This window comes from Cupressus sempervirens, chromosome 2 (genome assembly GCF_028749045.1).
Source record: "Cupressus sempervirens isolate cs-2001-9-10 chromosome 2, ASM2874904v1, whole genome shotgun sequence".
NCBI classification, from domain to species: domain Eukaryota; kingdom Viridiplantae; phylum Streptophyta; class Pinopsida; order Cupressales; family Cupressaceae; genus Cupressus; species Cupressus sempervirens.
Window position 1 is genome coordinate 780,532,183 of NC_143119.1, and position 17,684 is coordinate 780,549,866.

At 36.8% G+C, this 17,684-nt stretch overlaps 1 protein-coding gene across 7 annotated transcripts in view; it reads left to right on the forward strand.

The window, feature by feature from the left end:
- LOC149575791 (uncharacterized) overlaps positions 1 to 17,684 on the forward strand; it is a 315,107-nt gene that overhangs the window by 71,528 nt on the left and 225,895 nt on the right. For all 7 annotated transcript variants that reach the window (XR_016360237.1, XR_016360238.1, XM_089815588.1 and 4 more), the window contains exons 3-7: positions 12,487 to 12,645; positions 12,807 to 12,862; positions 15,827 to 15,946; positions 16,140 to 16,249; positions 16,384 to 16,505. Coding sequence is in view for 5 of the 7 variants with exons in the window: in XM_089815588.1 (XP_089671714.1) it covers positions 12,487 to 12,645; positions 12,807 to 12,862; positions 15,827 to 15,946; positions 16,140 to 16,249; positions 16,384 to 16,505 (567 nt within the window). In the remaining 2 variants the exon portion in view is untranslated. The remainder of the gene's footprint in view (positions 1 to 12,486; positions 12,646 to 12,806; positions 12,863 to 15,826; positions 15,947 to 16,139; positions 16,250 to 16,383; positions 16,506 to 17,684) is intronic.

Genomic DNA, 17,684 nt, shown 5'->3' on the forward strand with positions numbered 1-17,684 from the left:
TCAAGGCTATTGATAGTATTTCCTATTTCCATTGATTGTCTCTATAATACTATTTTGCACATTAACAACTTTCATACGCATCACATCTGGGCCAATACCATCCATACGACCTTCCCAACATAATGTACGAACACTTTCATCTGCCACCATACGGCCCTCCATTAGCTCATGCAAACACCTCTGGATAGAAAACATCTCTGGAAAGAAATCACCTCTGGATAAATATCACCTTCAGAAAAAAGTTGTCTTCGGAATATCACAGTAGTATTAGAGCAAGTGATCCTGCCAGCCTATGGATAGTTAATGAAAGTTTATAGTCAAAAATGAAGGAGATCCCACTCAGTTGATAGAGTGGTGGATTTACTAGAACCTACTCTAACTGACATCATGGCACTACTGAGGGATCTTTCAAGGAGTCAAACACAAATCAACGACACTCGACAACTTATGGAAGAAACTGTGCGAAAACTGGTGGAAAATAAGATATCTGGTGAACAAAATGGTCACAGTACCGATTCGGTTTCAAGAAAGGCAAATCCTCATCCGACATGCTCTTGTTCTTCCATGGCAACTTTCCCTCCATGGACAAAGGTACTACACAGAGGAAGGCAACGAACCTTTGAGGAAGTTAAAGAACAGTTGAAAGAATATTGGAAGAATGCAAACTTATAAGAGGATATATTCGACAAAGATTGCGCGGAATTGAGAATGCGATATTTCAAAGGCAAAAATTGAGGATATTTTAATGATGATCTCAGAAGGAACTGAGTAAAGTGAATCTACGACCATTTGATGGATCCAAATCCATCTCTGCCCATGCATGGGTAAATGAAGGCTATACTTCCAACTCAACCCAATGCCATAAGAGGAAGCCATTAAATTTGCAACACTTCGGTTGGAGTGGTGCATGAATGGTGGCACCATGGCACCATTATGCTGGGACATGACCAGGTAAATACTTATGTAGAATTCATTGAAAGATTGATAGATCGGTTTGATGACAAAGATCTAAAACTTAATTTTAAAGAGTTGGCACAGTTAAGGCAAATAGGATTGGTTGACCAGTACATCACGAAATTTCAAGAACTCTCTATTTTGGTTACGAACATTTTTGAAAGGAGATGGATAGTACTATTCATGTATGTATTGACAAAAGCATTGAGGGGTTGGGTAAAGAGTTTCAATCTTGCCACCCTATTGGATGCTATCAAAAATGCGTGAAGTATGGCATCATTGACAGCATCCTCTTGAGGTTATTCCCACTCCAAACCACCATTGTTTCCAAGGGACAAAGATAACAAACCTTCCCTGAAGAAGCCTTTGTTGGACTAAGCTACTAGATAGGAACTCTAGAGGAAGAAATTATGTTCCACTTGTAACGAGTCATGGGAACCTAGGCACAGATGCCTCGGTAAAGCAAAAATACACTACATTGAGGTTGTGTTTGATGATGAGGATGATCAAGAGAATCTACCCATAGAGAGCGGTCACTCACAGGAGGACTCCAAAATGGTCAGCTTAAACCATACAGAGAAGATTGCTGCATTGGTATGGCGTGGAGGAACCATTGCTTTGGCTAGGAGCCCGAGATGAATCCTTCAAGGACAAAGGGTCATTGTGATGCTAGATAGCGGAGCCACTCTAAACTTTATAAACTCATCATTGGTGAAATGATGAGGTCCACCTACATATGCTGTTGTACGATTCAAAGTCAAGGTTGTTGAAGGAACACTCTTAGCCTACACACACCTTGTTCCCCAACCAAGTATCACCATGGCTAATCACACAATGATGGAGGATTTCTTTATAGTAGACCTAGATGATATGGAAGTCATTCTGGGCATACAATGAATGGAGTCACTGGATGAATACACACAAAGTTTCAAATGGAGGGACTTCACTTTTGTTGTAGATGGAAAGAAGGTTTTTCTTAGAGGGATGACCAATGAGGGATAGAAGGAAGTTTCTACTCAATAGATGGAGGCTATTTTTCATTACGATGACATTGCTTGGGCTGCACGCTACTTTGTTTCGACAAAACCAATAAAAGGGCAATGGGTATCCTATCAGGATGATGAGCTACAGGCCATCTTGAATACACATGATGAAGTTTTTGCAGACATTCCTCCTGGGCATAAATCCCCATTGTGGTTTTGAGCACACCATCGAATTGGAAGCCGACACCAAATCGGTTATCACTACATCATACTTTAAAGATGGAATCAAGAAGACAATTCAAGAGTTGCTTGAGAAAGGATGGATTTGTCCCAGCTCTAGCCCTTTTGCATCATCAGTGGTTTTGGTGAAAGCGAAGGATGAAACACTATGCATGTGTGTGGACTACCATGCGTTAAACAAGAAGACAATAAAAAATAGGTATCCTATTTCCAGGATCGATGAACTGTTGGATGAGTTGCATGGTGCGGCATATTTCTCTAAAATAGCTCTTCGCTTTGGATACCATTAGATCCGCATGCAGGGGGAAGATGTGGAAAGATAGCTTTCCGTTGTCACTATGGGTATTACGAGTTCTTGGTCATGCCCTTAGGATTGATGAACGTACCGACTACTTTTCAGTCTTGCATTAATTGTATCTTCAACAAACAATTGCATAGGTTCTTGCTGGTATTTTTTGATGACATCCTCATTTATAGTAAAACATGGGAGAACATTTGAAGCACTTAGATGAAGTTTTCAAAATCATGGAAGCACAATCATTGTTTACTATGCAGTCGAAGTGTGAGTTCAGAGAATGATGGAGATATTGTACCTAGGGCATGTTGTCAGTAAATACGGAGTTTAGGTCCACCAAGAGAAGATTCAATCTATCCTTGACTGGCTTTCGCCAAAGTTACTCTTAGAGTTGAGGGGATTCTTTGGGTTATGCAGCTATTACAAAAGATTTGTGAAGGGTTTCTCTCAACTCAGCGCACCATTAACAAACTTGACTAACAAGGGATCATTCCAATGGAATAAAAAGGCACAACATGCTTTCAACAGGTCAAAGGAAACAATGAGTACTTGCCTAGTCCTTGCTTTATTTGACTTCACTCGACCTTTCATTGTGGAGTGTGATGCTTTCGGAGAAGGCATTGGCGATATACTAATGCAAGAAATGCACCCTATAGTGTATGAGAGTTGGAAACTTACATGAGACAAAGCATCTATATTCCATCTATGACAGAGATGTTGGCCATCGTGCATGCCTTGACCAAGTTTCAACAATATTTGGTTGGTGCCAAGTTCATTGTCTGTACTGTTCATAATAGCTTGAGATATTTTCTGAAGTAGCAAGATCCAAACGAGAGGCAACAAAAATGGGTAAGTAAGATTCAGGCTTTTGATTTTGACATTGATTATGTGAAGGGGAAGAATAATGTGGTAGCTAATGCTTTGTCAAGAAAACCTGCCATCTGTGTATTATCTTAGATTTTAGCCGATTGGAAAGCATACATATTGGTGGAATACTCTAAACACACATTTGCATGTAAGCTAATGGATGGCGACACTCAGATCACCAATATAAGGTGGTTGATAACATCATCTACTACAAGGATTAGATATATTTAGTGCCTGAGTCCAAATTGAAGCAGAGAATCTTGAAGGAAATGCATGCCTTACTATTGGTAGGACACCTTGGGTTTCTCAAGACATATAGGCAGCTCGGGGAGAGGTTCTCATGGAAGGGACTTAAAGATGATGTATTGCAGTATGTGCGGGAATGTACAATATGCTAGCAAAAAAAATCTAAAACAGAAACTTACCTGTCGGATTATTGCAACCCTTGTCGATTCCGACATAGAAGTGAGAAAGCATCTCTATGGATTTCATCACCGGACTTCCAAAGGTAAATGGAAGAGATTGTATCTTTGTGGTAGTTGATCGATTGACAAAGTACTCACACTTCTTTGCCATCTCCTCAGATTTCCAGGCCACACAGGTGGCCGACTTATTTTTCAGAGAAGTTTTCTGCCTTCATGGGTTACCCCAAAACATTGTTAGCGACAGGAATGGTCGATTTCTTAGTACCTTTTGGACAAAATTATTTGGCTGGCAGGAACAGAATTATCGCCAAGTATTGGCTACTATACCCAGACCGACAGACAAACTGAGATTGGGAACAAATGGTTGGAAGGTTACCTTCACAACAACAGGCGTGGATCAAATGGCTGCATCTCAAAGATTACTGTTATAATACAAAGTATCACATATCGATTGAGATGACTCCTTTTAAAGAAATCTATGGATATGAGCCCCTTTCATTTGTGGATATGATTTTGAGTGACAACCACGCACCTAGGGCAAAAGACTAGCTAGAGGAAAGATAGGACATTATGAGATTCTTGAAGGAAAATTTGTAGAGGGCACACAATCAGCAAAAGATCTATGTCGATAGATAGTGGGTCGAGAGAATTTTTGAGGTAGGTGACCTGGTCTATCTCAGATTCTGGCCGTACAGACAATCATCATTGAAGGCAAAAGGAAACGAAAAACTGAGGCCACGTTTTTATGGTCCTTATCATGTAACTCTATGCATCGGTGAAGTTTCCTATGAACTTGAACTACCAGAGGAAAGTTGCATCCACAACGTCTTCCGTATATCCTGCCTGAAGAAAGTCGTGGGACATAACATCATTGTAACCATAGATCTTCCACCTCTCAATGAAGAAGGGAAACTTGTGTTGGAATCAGTCGAAATCATTGATATGCATGAAAAGACACCGCGGAGCCGTACTATCAAGGAATACTTGGTATGCTAGAAGCGCTTGCCGCTTGACCATGTCACTTGGGAGGGTGAACATGTTCTTTAGCATTCGACATTGCGTTTGCTTAAGGACAAGCAAACTTTGGAACTGGAGGACTACAATGTCCCTGTCATAAAATAAATAAATTATTAAATCCTTTTTTTATGGGCGGATTGATTTAGTATATCTTGGACCCATTTTTATTTAATTGTTTTTTTAGGTGTTTGCTGTGCCTCCTGTCTGCACTTAGTTTTTCCCTCGACGAGGTATTTATGTTTCTGAGGTTGAGTTGTTTAGGTATGCGATTTGGATTATTTTCTTTGTACTACGAATTCCTGTTGGAGTTCTCTGCTAGTCGCCATTTCGAAAGTTAGAGATCTTCCCTAGTTGGCTCTCGCAATTTCAGTGGGATTCACCCTCACCCTTTCCATATTGTAATACTTTGCTCGGAATTGGCAAATCGGAGCACCATCATTATTTGCAACTATAATCTTATTTGGTTACCAACTGATTATCTTGGTGCACTCAATACATTGCTCATTTTGTGAAGGTCTTCTCTATTGTTGAATCGAGGCTATTGATAGTACTTCCTATTTCCATTGATTGTCTCTATAATACTATTCCACACATTTACAACTTTCATATGCTTCACATCTGGCCCAATACCAACCATACGACCTTCCCAACATATTGTATGGATACTTCTATCTGCCACCGTACGACCTTCTAGTAGCTCGTACAAACACCTTTCATCTGCCACCGTACCGACTGCAACAACTTGTATGGACACCCTAATCTACCACCGTACGATCCTTCCAACAATCTGTACAACCCTTGAATTGATATGGTATGGATACTACAAACTTCCTCACCTTCGAATAGAAAACACCTTAGGACATATATCATCTCCAGATGGGAATCACCTCTGGACAGAAACACCTCCGGATTAGAATCACCTTTGGATAGAAAACACGTTTGAATAGAAACTCCTCTAGATATAGATCACCTTTGGACAGAAAACACCTCTAGACATAAATCACCTTCGGATAGAGATCACCTCTGAATAGAGATCATCTTTGAAACATTCTAGGGATATGGTTTAGATAAATGCTATTGAGCTTAAGTATATTTCTATAGAAGAGCAAGTTGCAGACATTCTTACCAAGCCACTTCCACGAGTGAAGTTTTGCTACTTCCAAGGTAAACTTGGTATTGTGGAGAATGATGCTCTTGTTGGGAGAGAGTCTCACCTTTAATGATTCAATTCGTGTTTAATAATTTCTTTCTGCGAGAGAAGTTCGAAGTGAAATCCCTTGTTCCACCCTCTGCAAGTAGGTATGGTGGAAATGCATTCTTCTCTTGGAGAAGTCTGAGGTGTAAGCTCTCATTCCATCGGTTGCGAGTAGGCATGGTGGAAGTGCATTCTTCTCTAGCAGAAGATTGGGGTGCAAGCCCTCGTTTCACCCTCTGCAAGTAGGCATGGTGAATCCACCCTCTGCGAGTAAGCATGGTGGAAGTCATGAGTGTGAGTCCATGACACGTCCTTATTTTTTCATCCTCTAGGATTAGCTATGGTGCATATATTTTTATGAAATAAAATTTGTTTATTTTTATGATGAGATAGCAATTATTTATTGAGATAACAATTATATTAAGAAAATCTATGATGAGAGTGTTGACATTATCCTTGATTGCAGCCATGTGCACTTGTCGTGAGAAGTTACTTTTAAGTCTCTCTCTTGCTAAGAGGGACTGTTGAGAATTGTAGCTGCAATAGAGATCTAGTTACCTAATTATTGTTGTGGTTACAAATTTAGTCAAGTTGTCTCCTGAATTGTGATGTGCTATTGAAAGAAATTTCTGCTGTATAATATCCTGATTATATTAGCCTATGGCGACTATCTTTCCCTGTAGTCTTCCTTGATTCCATTTGAGCTACCCAAAGAAAAAATGGCTTCACATATTTCTGTTCGTGCCTTTGTATATTGTTCAAGTTTGAATCTGTTCGTATTCATTTTCAGTTCTTGTCTGCATATTCTACAGTGTTATCTTTTTGTGATATGTGTCTGGTGGTGTCGATGTGGAAGTTTAATGATGCTTTGGACTTATGTCGTTTTCCTCAACATCTTTGGCAGCATCTTTGTTAGCATATGTAATGGTAGACAGTCAAGATTGTTATTCACCACTGGAGAAATATTCATGGCTAAGCGTCTCTTTTGTATTTAGATGGACAAAGGTTAAAACAAGATAAACATATTTTATTCTTCTTAGATTGTATGCGAAGCAAAGTCTTGTGTGATTGCTTTTTTGTGATGGTCCTGTTTGACAGTCATATAGAAACACATTGTTCTTGTATTCTATTTACAAAGTTTTAATGTTACTCAACCTATGCTACATATAAGGAAAAATATAGTGTGTTTCTTCTTGTGTGTTTTTGTCGGTATTATATGAGTTGATATTTCATTCTTTGAAGACATCCGGTTTAGATTATCAAACTTATTGAAGACCTTGAGAGTAGCAGAGTTCTTGAAATATTGATTTGAGAATCTTAATAAAGGTCTATTTTTCTGGTGGGCTGGGTTGTTTCCCTCATTGAGGGTTTTTCTCAGGATATATTCTTTTGTGTTTTACTCTTGCAGATCATAAAGACATGCTTCTAAACACATCTGCATCCCCCAAAATTATTTTTCGTGCATCCACATCTGGATTTGTACCCGAATCGGTAACTTAATGCATATGCATATATGCATATCCATATACATATACATATATTAGGAACCCAAGCAAAACTTGTTTTTGCCGAACCCATGACCCGAACCTGAACCCACAACCTGAACTCGAAACTGTTTCAGATATAGAACCGGTTAATTAGCTTAAAGTTGTTTTTAAGTGAAATATTAAATGGGCTAAAGTTTATTATTTTATTTGTTGGAGTTGTCCTAATTTGGCATTGCCCTAACTTTTCATTGAAACTCTATAAAATAGAATTTTGACTCTTATTTTTCTTATACTGTGAAGACAATGTTATGCTGCTAGAATGACCTGAAGAAGTTGTTTTTCTAGTTGAGGAGAAAACCCTCATCCCATCTTGCTGGTTTTGGTGATGACAGATCCACCCTACTGGTTGGTATTCTTGGTTTAGGATTTACAATGATTTTAGCTTTGTGGTTGATTTTTGGGTTTGAGGAAGATAATGTTATTTACAGTATTTTTGATGTGGGTGTTGTCCTTTGAAGTGCTATTTGAGACTGGTATAGCTATGGAGCTATTTCTAACACTGGTGTGCCTTTTTTAGAATAACGGAAAATCGTATTTATGCTCATAACTCAGTGGTTGACAGAGATATCTTTTGGGTATTGTTTCTTTTCATTTACCATATGTGGGCGACCTCTTTTGACTATTCATTTGAGGTGTTTGTCCAAAAAATGATTCTTAAGACAAAATTGCTCCTAGGAGGAGGCTGTAAATTTCCTCTTGTTTGTGGGTTTCATACTGAACTTAAATTTGCATTATCAGAAGTCTGCAATCTGTTTCGTGAGGTGTCTTTGCATTACGAAATGGTTGGTCTATGTAAAAGAACAGTTTGAAATGTTTTGCACTTGCACAAATTCTTCCTTGTGGAGCTGGCATGAGTTTTCTGCTCATTTGAAGGACTCGAAATGTATTGTTCTGTCTGTTGACAGGTTTGATGTTAATTTTGATAATCTGATTACAGTTTGTTTGTCATTTCTCTTTGATATTGATATTGAGTTATCATTGGCCTGATGTGAAAAAGATTTTCTTTTGTAATGCTATGATATTTTCTATTGTTATGTACCTAACTGAGTTGTGATGGTGACTAACTCCCACTTCATCTAGTCAGTTGCAATTTCCTTTTCTTATTTATGCTGATGTACTGACTGAGTGGCAATGGTGAGAAACCCCACTTAATCTAGTTTGTTATTGAGAGCATTTTGGATATGTGGATTTATTAAAGTGCATGTAATCTGAAGTTAACAATCGGCAAGTTACTTTTCATTGATTTATATCTTGCATCATATATTTTTTTAAAGAAAATCAGCGGTGGTTATTGTTGAAATATCAAAGTGTTTATTAGTCTATTCCAATTTTTAATTCCTTTGTCGTGTTCATCTGGATGAGATCACTTATTTCATTATATATAGGCAAGATGTACCCATTCTGATGTAGGAGCACCTAATCCAGGTTTCATTCATGTTTTAGTTGGGGCTTGTACTGACTCTAGCCAAGTCAGGTTGGTGTGATAGGAGTGTTAGGTAGCTATTTGTGGTGTATTTCTAAGTTTTGGTTTGTGGCTTGGAACATAGGTCTAGGACCTTGGAAAGTGTGGGAAAGTTGTGTTTTGAACCCACTTGGTCGTCTATGGTGTGATTTCAAGTTTTAATGTGGATAAGGACTCATAGGATGTCATGGAGAAGTCAGGAAGTGAAAAGAGGTAAAAGATGTCAAGTTGTGTAACATTTGTGAAAGTTGTCAAGTAGGCACAATGGCTTAAAAACATGCATATTGGTGCCTTAGGGTCACACTTAGGTTTTGACATCATTTTTTTGACTTAATCTAGATAGGTCAAGAGGTCCCAACATGATGAGGAGAAAAGTTGCTCATGAAACCCAAAAGTTGTCAAGTTTGTGCAACTCTTTGAAAAGTTGCTTGACAACTTTTTGGGCAAAAAGTTGCGAAGCACAGGAATGAGCTTGGTGGTAATGCCAACCACCTGCAACCTTTTTGGGAGCCTATATATCCAACATTCAAACACATCCCAAGGGTTGGGAATTGTAATAAGCCAAATTGAGCAAGTGAATGCACGCTTTTCTAGATAGTTTTTGCATTTTGCATTACCTGTATGGACAAATGGATTGAACATACCAATTTGGTGTTGGATTTGTGTTGTTTATACTTGTACAATACTTTTACCTTAAAGTTGTTAGATTGTAAGTTTTCATCTATTAGGGTTTTGAAAATCTTTTCTAATTAGGCGGTGTGTTGTTCCAGATTTGGTTTTTTGGGTAAAAATGGCTCTCCCGTGAATTCTTGTCGTGAGTTCTTCATGGTTTCAAGGAACATGGTAGTAGAGCCTTTGTACATAATGTATATTAGTTTTGGGGTCCTAAGAAGCATGACAATCAAATTTAAGGTGATGCCCTAGGCAAGTCTGTGCACTTGGTTAGGAGATCACAGATCAAGAAGAGAAGTTTTGGGGTTTGAAAGTGTTTGGATACTTAAAACCAGTTGGTGCAGAAGGAGGAGGAATGAGTAAGATAAAATCCTACCAAGGGAAAAGTTTCTAGGATGAGTTTTGGAGTGTGAAATAACATACCCTAGTCATGCCTGTTAGCATTGTCTTGAAACCCTTAAAAGTAGGCTAAAAAGTTGCTTTTGGGTGTGTGGACACTTTAGGGTTTTGAGACCCACAAAATCTTTTAGTTTTCCCAAAAGGGTATTTGAATATCCAGTTTGTTTGCCACCTCCTTTGGAGAATTTTAGAGTTAAAGTCGAAAAACTCAGTTTCGAGGGCTAACTCTAGTAGCCCTGTTTTGAGCAATTTTGACTTATAGGGAAGGAAGTTGGTTTCAACTTGCAGGATTGGTGTCCAAAAGGTCAAGGGGAGCCCAAGGCCATTGATGGAAGTCATCACACTACATGGATGAAGGTTTTGGTCAAGTATCCACAGGAGAAAGGTCAAGAATGAGGTGTGAAGAAGCTTGTGTAAAGAACTAGCCCTAACTATTGGTGTAACTAGGTTAGTGTGTGATTGGAGGATAGGATAAAGGTCCTCTAAGGATTAGGGCATCAAGGAACCCTTATACCCTTATAGGCTAGTAGTAAGCCTGAGTGAATCCTTGAAAGGTAAGGATTTGAAAGCAACCAAACCTAGTAATACATCACTTTCACCAAGGGATACCAATCTTTTATAATATAATATAATATATTATCAATAATAATATTACCACAATTATTATTATATTATATAATCATATAATACAATGCAATTTTACAATGAAATGATATAAATAATTACAACCTTTGTGATGTCTAGGTTTTCTTGTGGATTTTGACAATAAAATCAACACTCCTTAGCTAGGGAGGAATGGATTTAGGTTTTGTCACAATGACTATCCTTGAATTGGTAGAATAAATAGATTCTTTAATAATGGAGTGATATTGGATAAGTCATAATAAAATAATTGATTAATTAATTAATTAATTGATGTCTCAAATAATACTTTATTTGAGACATCATTGTGAATTGCCTCTTGAAGATAACTTCAACACCCCCTCTTAGCTTGGGAGGCTTCCGTATTAGGTTAATTATATTAAGGTTTATCATGAATATCACAATGAGTTTTAGATAACTCCATATGACATATCTTTGGATATCATCTCATGTGATATAATCTAATCATTTTGGATATATTTTCCACATGACTTATCCTTGGACATTTCCTCATGTAATATCCATCATTGTTGGTTTAGAAAGTTTACCTTTAGGGCATTTCCTTGAATACCACCATATGTGGTATTCACCGTAAATTTTTTTAAGATACCTTTCATTATGACTTTGGATACCACCATACGTGCTATACTCTATAATGAGCTATCCACAATATTTACCTTTAAGGCACAACTTGTATATCTCTGTATGTGCTATCCACCTTAAAGGATTCAATCTATTTACCTTTAGGGCATAAATTGGATACCACTGTATGCGCTATCCACCTAAGGATTTGACATATTTACCTTTGGGGCACAACTTGGATATCTACAATACTGCACTTGGGACGTGAGGATGGATGATTATTACAAGTTTTTCCTCAACTGTGGAAGTCAGCTGACCATAGGTGTTAGCGGAGGTTCTAGGGAGTGTACCATGCATCATCCTATGATTGTCTGGCTTGGTCTCCTTAGCCCTTCACCTTCACCAATTTTCTGTAGGAACTATCAAAGCTTATGTTGGTGGTGATGATGAGGTTTGTTCCTATCTTTCAAGCTTTGATACATTTAAGTGGCAATGTTGACTCCCATTTTTATTATTGCGTTCTTTGTCTTCATTGGTGCCTTGTTACAATTTCAGATTCCAGGTTGCTTTTACCCTTTAATTTTAATATTTTAACTTGGTGTTCTTTCTAGCCTTAATGAGCTACTTGCTTCATTCACTAATATTAATATCACATCCTTATCTTTTTCTTGGAGACAACTGTTCTAATCTAACTTCCTCATTTGGAAGTAGGAAGTCTTACTGTGTTAGTATTAGCTTCTAAGATCCAAATAGTTGGCATAGTGACCCATGCTTTTGGTCACTTTTAACAAAAATATGATCCCAGAACTATAAAATCACCTCTTAGTGTAAGAAGCATTGGAACCCCTGTGTTGTTGGCTTCATTTATATTTTATATTTGCTCTGCCATGTGATACACGCGGTCCTGTATACATAAATATGAATATTTCTGAAAATAGTAATACCATCCTCTTTTGTTTTTTGGGTGGAGAGTAAAATGAGGAAGGGGTTCTTTTTTGTGTCAACCTTTGATAATTAGATTATATGGCTTAGTTCTTTCTCATTTGATGTGCTTCTACTTTAGTGATAAAATATGTGCATTGTAGACAGTCAATCATCTTTATCTATCAGCAATATAAAGCTACTTTTAAGCATCCAAGCCGAATGTCATCTTTAGTAATTTTTCATATAAGGATACATGATGATTTTGCCCATTTTTCTTTGCAGTTGCAAGACCTGTTGACCACATAGATCTGATGAAAAATTTTGAGTTGGCAAAGGTGTCAGAGAAGGAAGAAAGTTTGGTAATTAAGATCAGAAGAATGTTTTCTTCATTAGATTCATTGAGTATAAATTTCCTCCCAATGGATTGTTCAACGGGTGTAGGTGATTACAACCTATCAATTTTATTTGGACATTTGTTTTTTGGTATTTTCACTGCTTTGTACAATTTACTTCTGTGTCATTATGCAGGTCCAAATAATTGTTTGATGTGCACTTCAGGTTTGCTTACTTCTTTTATTTGTTTCTGCTTTTCAACATGACAGTTGCAGGACTAGACATGGCTTTACTGGAGAAATTTTACAACTCAGCAAAGGAGCTGGTATCTGATATATATTAGTTGAATTAGTATTGTCATGATGTTTTGGTTTCTTTGATATTTACATCTTGGTGTTAATTTTGAAATTTCCTCAGCAATTGTTTGTTCTGATAAATCTTAAATTGTTTCTGTTTTCCCTGTTTTCCACCAGAAAAATGCAATAATTCCTGAGCTGCGGAAACATCTATCTGTAGTTGGTGTACCTTGCCCATCTTTTGATCCAGTTGTGATTCATGAAGTTCAATTTAGGAGTTCACTGTATTTAGTTGTTTCTTCATAATGCAGCCTGAAGGGTTTGAAGGCTGGGAAATATGTCTACTTTATGAAGCATTTTAGATATGGAAGTACTACAGATTTACAACATCCATGGATCTGAATCTGCCCAAAATACATAAAAGTCAACTGTGTAGTTTTTCATATTCACATTTTTGTTCACAGTTACCTTTCATGTTCCAAAATGTACCTCGCTGCTTTTGCACATGTCAACTTATTGAACAATCCATTCCTGTTGGAATGTGAAAAATCAATCTCCAATGCTTGAAATATGTGTTAATGGTTAACCCAACGGTCTATCCTGTTCTATTCAAGGGGCTCTTGGTTTTCCAAGGAAACTAAGTTGGCAGCTCTTGGATAAAATGGCGCTTCAGCAGTTTTGTATTTATTTTATTAATGAAATCTACCAATTTTTGCAGAAGTCAAAAAAGCACTGAAAAGAAAAATAAACTACATGTTATATAATCCTGAAGTTTAAACTATTCAAGATCTATAAGAAAGGTGAACAGCATAAAGAAGATAGGGAGAAAGAGAAATGAAATTGTCAATCAAAATGACTATCACTGGCTTCCAAGCATCCCATGAAAGCCATTAAACTTGTCATGAAACAATGGCCACGACACAACTTGAATGTAGAAATAGCACAATCTTCAGGAAATTAGTCTCATGTAACCAGGGAAGCAATCTCCATATGAACAATCACAACCCAAATGCATTGCTCACTTAAACACCTACAGTCCATTTTTTTCATGGGAAAAAAATGGACAAACGAGGATGATATCATCCACCAAATAACAAAACATGATTGGAAACGCGAAAATAACTTCGCAATTCTCTGAGATGAAATTAGTTGTAATGAGGAAATGAAAAGTAAGTAAAACCTAGGGAAGTTTGAAAGTGAAATAAGTTAAAGCATGAACAATGTAACCTGAATGTGACATAAGAACAATTGTTGAATGCTTAAATTGGACCCGGAGTGTTGTTAGAGGCAAGACTAGAAAAAATTGAATGGAGCATCACTGACGCTGTACCTAGATGCAATATAGTACAAAGTGGGTTTTATGAAATGAATTACATCTGAATCCTTCTATGGCAAATTAAGAAGAAAAATCCCATAAACAGCCAAGTAAATGATTGCAGATTTGAAATTAGGCTGTTAAGATGTTAGTTTCATTAGGTTCAAAATCTAAAAAACAAGAAATCAGAAAATAACAAAGAATGTCCCGAGTTCCCTACTGAAACTTGGGTATTTGATGGTAATGTGCCACAGCACTACTTTTTGTTTCTTGGAAGATGCAATCTTTGATTTTCTCTGTTTGGGTTGATTGTTGACATCCCACTTGTGCTTGTCTGTTTCCCCATCACTACATGATTATTTTTGAAACAATTTTCATCCTACAGATGAGAGATCTTTGCTCATCTTGGACTCTTTGAAGTTGAGAACCTTTTCTTCCTATCAAAGAGAGGGAATCAAAACTTAGTATTTTTTTTTGTGAAACAAAATTTAACATCTCATGAATATTGTTTACTGCATTGATCTATTTCTATCCAGGATATTATATTTTAAGGTTTACGTCTCATCAAATTGCTCTGCATATTAATACTGGTTTTTTTATGATCATGGTTTTGGTGAAATTAAATATAATATTTGTTAATGGTGTTTCGTAGTTTAGTTTGTTTGTATGCAGATTATTTATTTAAGCGCATGTTTCTTCCTTTCCTCCAGGTTTTAGCTCTTAATCTAGGCAATGTTGGTAGATTGTTGCATGTTAACTGGACATTTCATTGTAATTTTTGTGTTTTCTTTCACAGTTTCTTATTCATCTCTAGACATGTTTCCTTCCTGGTTAACCATTTCATATGAGCTAAATAAAATTTGATGTCAATTGACATCGTTTATCTCTTGGTTCCTATTGCCATTCTTACCTCCCAGCTTCACAATCTTATCCTGCTTTCGAGTCGTTCTGGATTCACTTGTTTTCCTCTTAATGCTAACCTAATCACCTTGTTTTTCTTTAATGCTGACCTACTTTGGTGTACATTTTTTGTTTAAAAATTCTAAATTGGAGGGATTAAGTCTAGGAGGATACAAAACCAAAAGTGCAAAGGTATTGTTGAATTTGTCTTGAGCCCACAATATTCTTTTGTAGATAAAGTAATGTGTTTTACAACTTCATACAGTAGACATCTTTTTCCATCATGCTATTTGATAGCATTTACTGTACTGGACTTTACAAACCTATGATTCATCTTTCGATAGTGCCTTTGTCCTTATGCATTTGCATTAGAGATGGGGTGAAATCACTCAACTAAAACTGTCAAACAATCTGTTTAAATGATAATTCACTTTGATAGCTCCTCTTTGGGCATTTCATATAGTTATGTATGTACCGAGATGGCCTTTGTGATGCTGTTGTTCAAACAGCAATTTTCTTCCATGGCTCTATCTTTGGATATTTCATCCTTCCACGTTGGCCACAGTGTGTCTGTTTTTGATTATTCTGTAGTCAAGTTTTTATCTAAATGTTGATGGTGAGTTCTTTATCAACATGGTAATCATCATTTTTGCAGTCCTTTTTGTCCAACACTTACTCGCTCCTTTATTTTAAGTTTTGCGGAATGTTTGACAATTGTTATGCAAATCCTAGGAATTGAGAAGTGAAAAACATTTGTTGCTCTTGTTTCTATATCCAGAACAGCAAAGAGGTGACTTCAGCAATTATGGAATCAACTGAGTCTTTGTTATCTCTAGATGAAAGTAGCTGGACTTCAGCGAACTCTATTATTCTTCGAACTATTATCACCTTGTTGGAGGTTTGTATGCTTTTAATGTGGCTGTCTACATTCAGAATCATGTATGAGCTTTTTTATCACATCAGCAGTTGCATATTACTGCTTGAGTTCTCTTATTTGAGTACAGTTGAGAATGTTTTGTTATGTGACCATTTTACTGTTTTCAATTCAAAAATCTGTTTATAAACCTCCTTTCTGCACATTGATTTTGCAGAATAGGTTCTTTAATTATTCCGAATATTATGGCACTCTTCAGAGGCTATGGAAATTAATCTTAAATCAGCCTGCACATTTTAAGGCAAAGCTTCTCTTAGCTCTGCAAAGGTGTGAAGAGATTGCTTTTTAGGTTGGATTTTATTTCATAGCTTTGCCTGGTTAAGATTTGAGATCATTTAGAGAGAATTCTTGATCAGTTTGAACATGTTTTGTTGATGTTTGATTGTTTGATTGTTCACCAGTTATGACAGAGATCAGTTGGAAAGGCTTTTAGCCACTGTTCAGCAATTCATCACAATTCTGGTCTATGAGTCTCCTATAAATGACCAAGTCGAAGCAGGATTGCAGATTCTTGAATTTCTTTGTATCCACGAATGCAATCTTTACCAGCGTTTGGTCCAAGATAAATTTCATTGTCCCGAGTCATTAATAGCATTTAAATTACATTGTTTAATTGGACACAGTTCTTTCAATCCAAATATGATATTGATCTTCATTTATGATAATTATTAGAGGATCAACTGTTGTTTTGTGCATTTGCTTCTGTCATTTATTTCTATATTTTCCTTTTTTTTTTCTTGCAATCATGAAAAAACAAGCCATTTATAGGTTGACTTCTTATTCCATACTTTTGTTGATGCTTGCATTTTTCTTTTGCTTTGTGATATTCTCATTAAGGGAGGGATAAGAGGGTACCTATGTGGTAGTTATGATTCTGACAAAATATCATATCTGAATTCTATTGAGGATAAGAATCATTATATAGTCAATTATATGTTGGGTGGATATTTTGCAACCGATAGTTTGGGGTAAAATCCAGTCACAAAATAGGATGACCAGCCACAACATGTGAGATAGTCTCTCCTACCTTAAAGGGAAGGCTCCCCCTTCTCACCGTTCCTTGGATCAACTCAAGGTAAGCAAGAAGTTGAGAGATTTTGTAAAAGGGTGTTACCAATATTCTTTCCTCTTAGCTTTTAGGAAACAATCCACTTACCCGTGGAGTGAGTAATGGGCAAGATAAAATTTCAAAACTTCTATCTAAAGCTGTAAATGGTGATATTGATAAACCAACACTAACTCAAAGACTAGCTGAAAGCGTACCCGTTTGGCTCTAAGTCTTGTTTTAACCTATTCTATAAGAATAACCTCTACCATTGGGGCGCAAAGACTTTCAAAAGTAGGGAATTCTAACTTTTTGAATTTGAGATGGTAATACAAGCTACAGCCAAAGTTCCTAGTCTATGTATTGCCACAACCGCTCCCAGTCAAAGCTTCGGCTCCGATTGCTTCTTAGCTCACTATGCTCTTTTATTGAACACACAATAATAACATGAATCAAAGACAATAGACACAAATTACAGTCAAAACTTCTAATTTGCTCTATCACAATTGCTTTCAGTCAAAGCTTTGAATCCAATTGCTTCTATTATTCACTTTTCTCCCAAATTCATATTGCACAATCAAAGTTATGCTTGCACAAGTGTGGTAGAGCTTTCTTGCATACAAAAAAAGATTATTTTTACAATAAGAGGGCACTCCT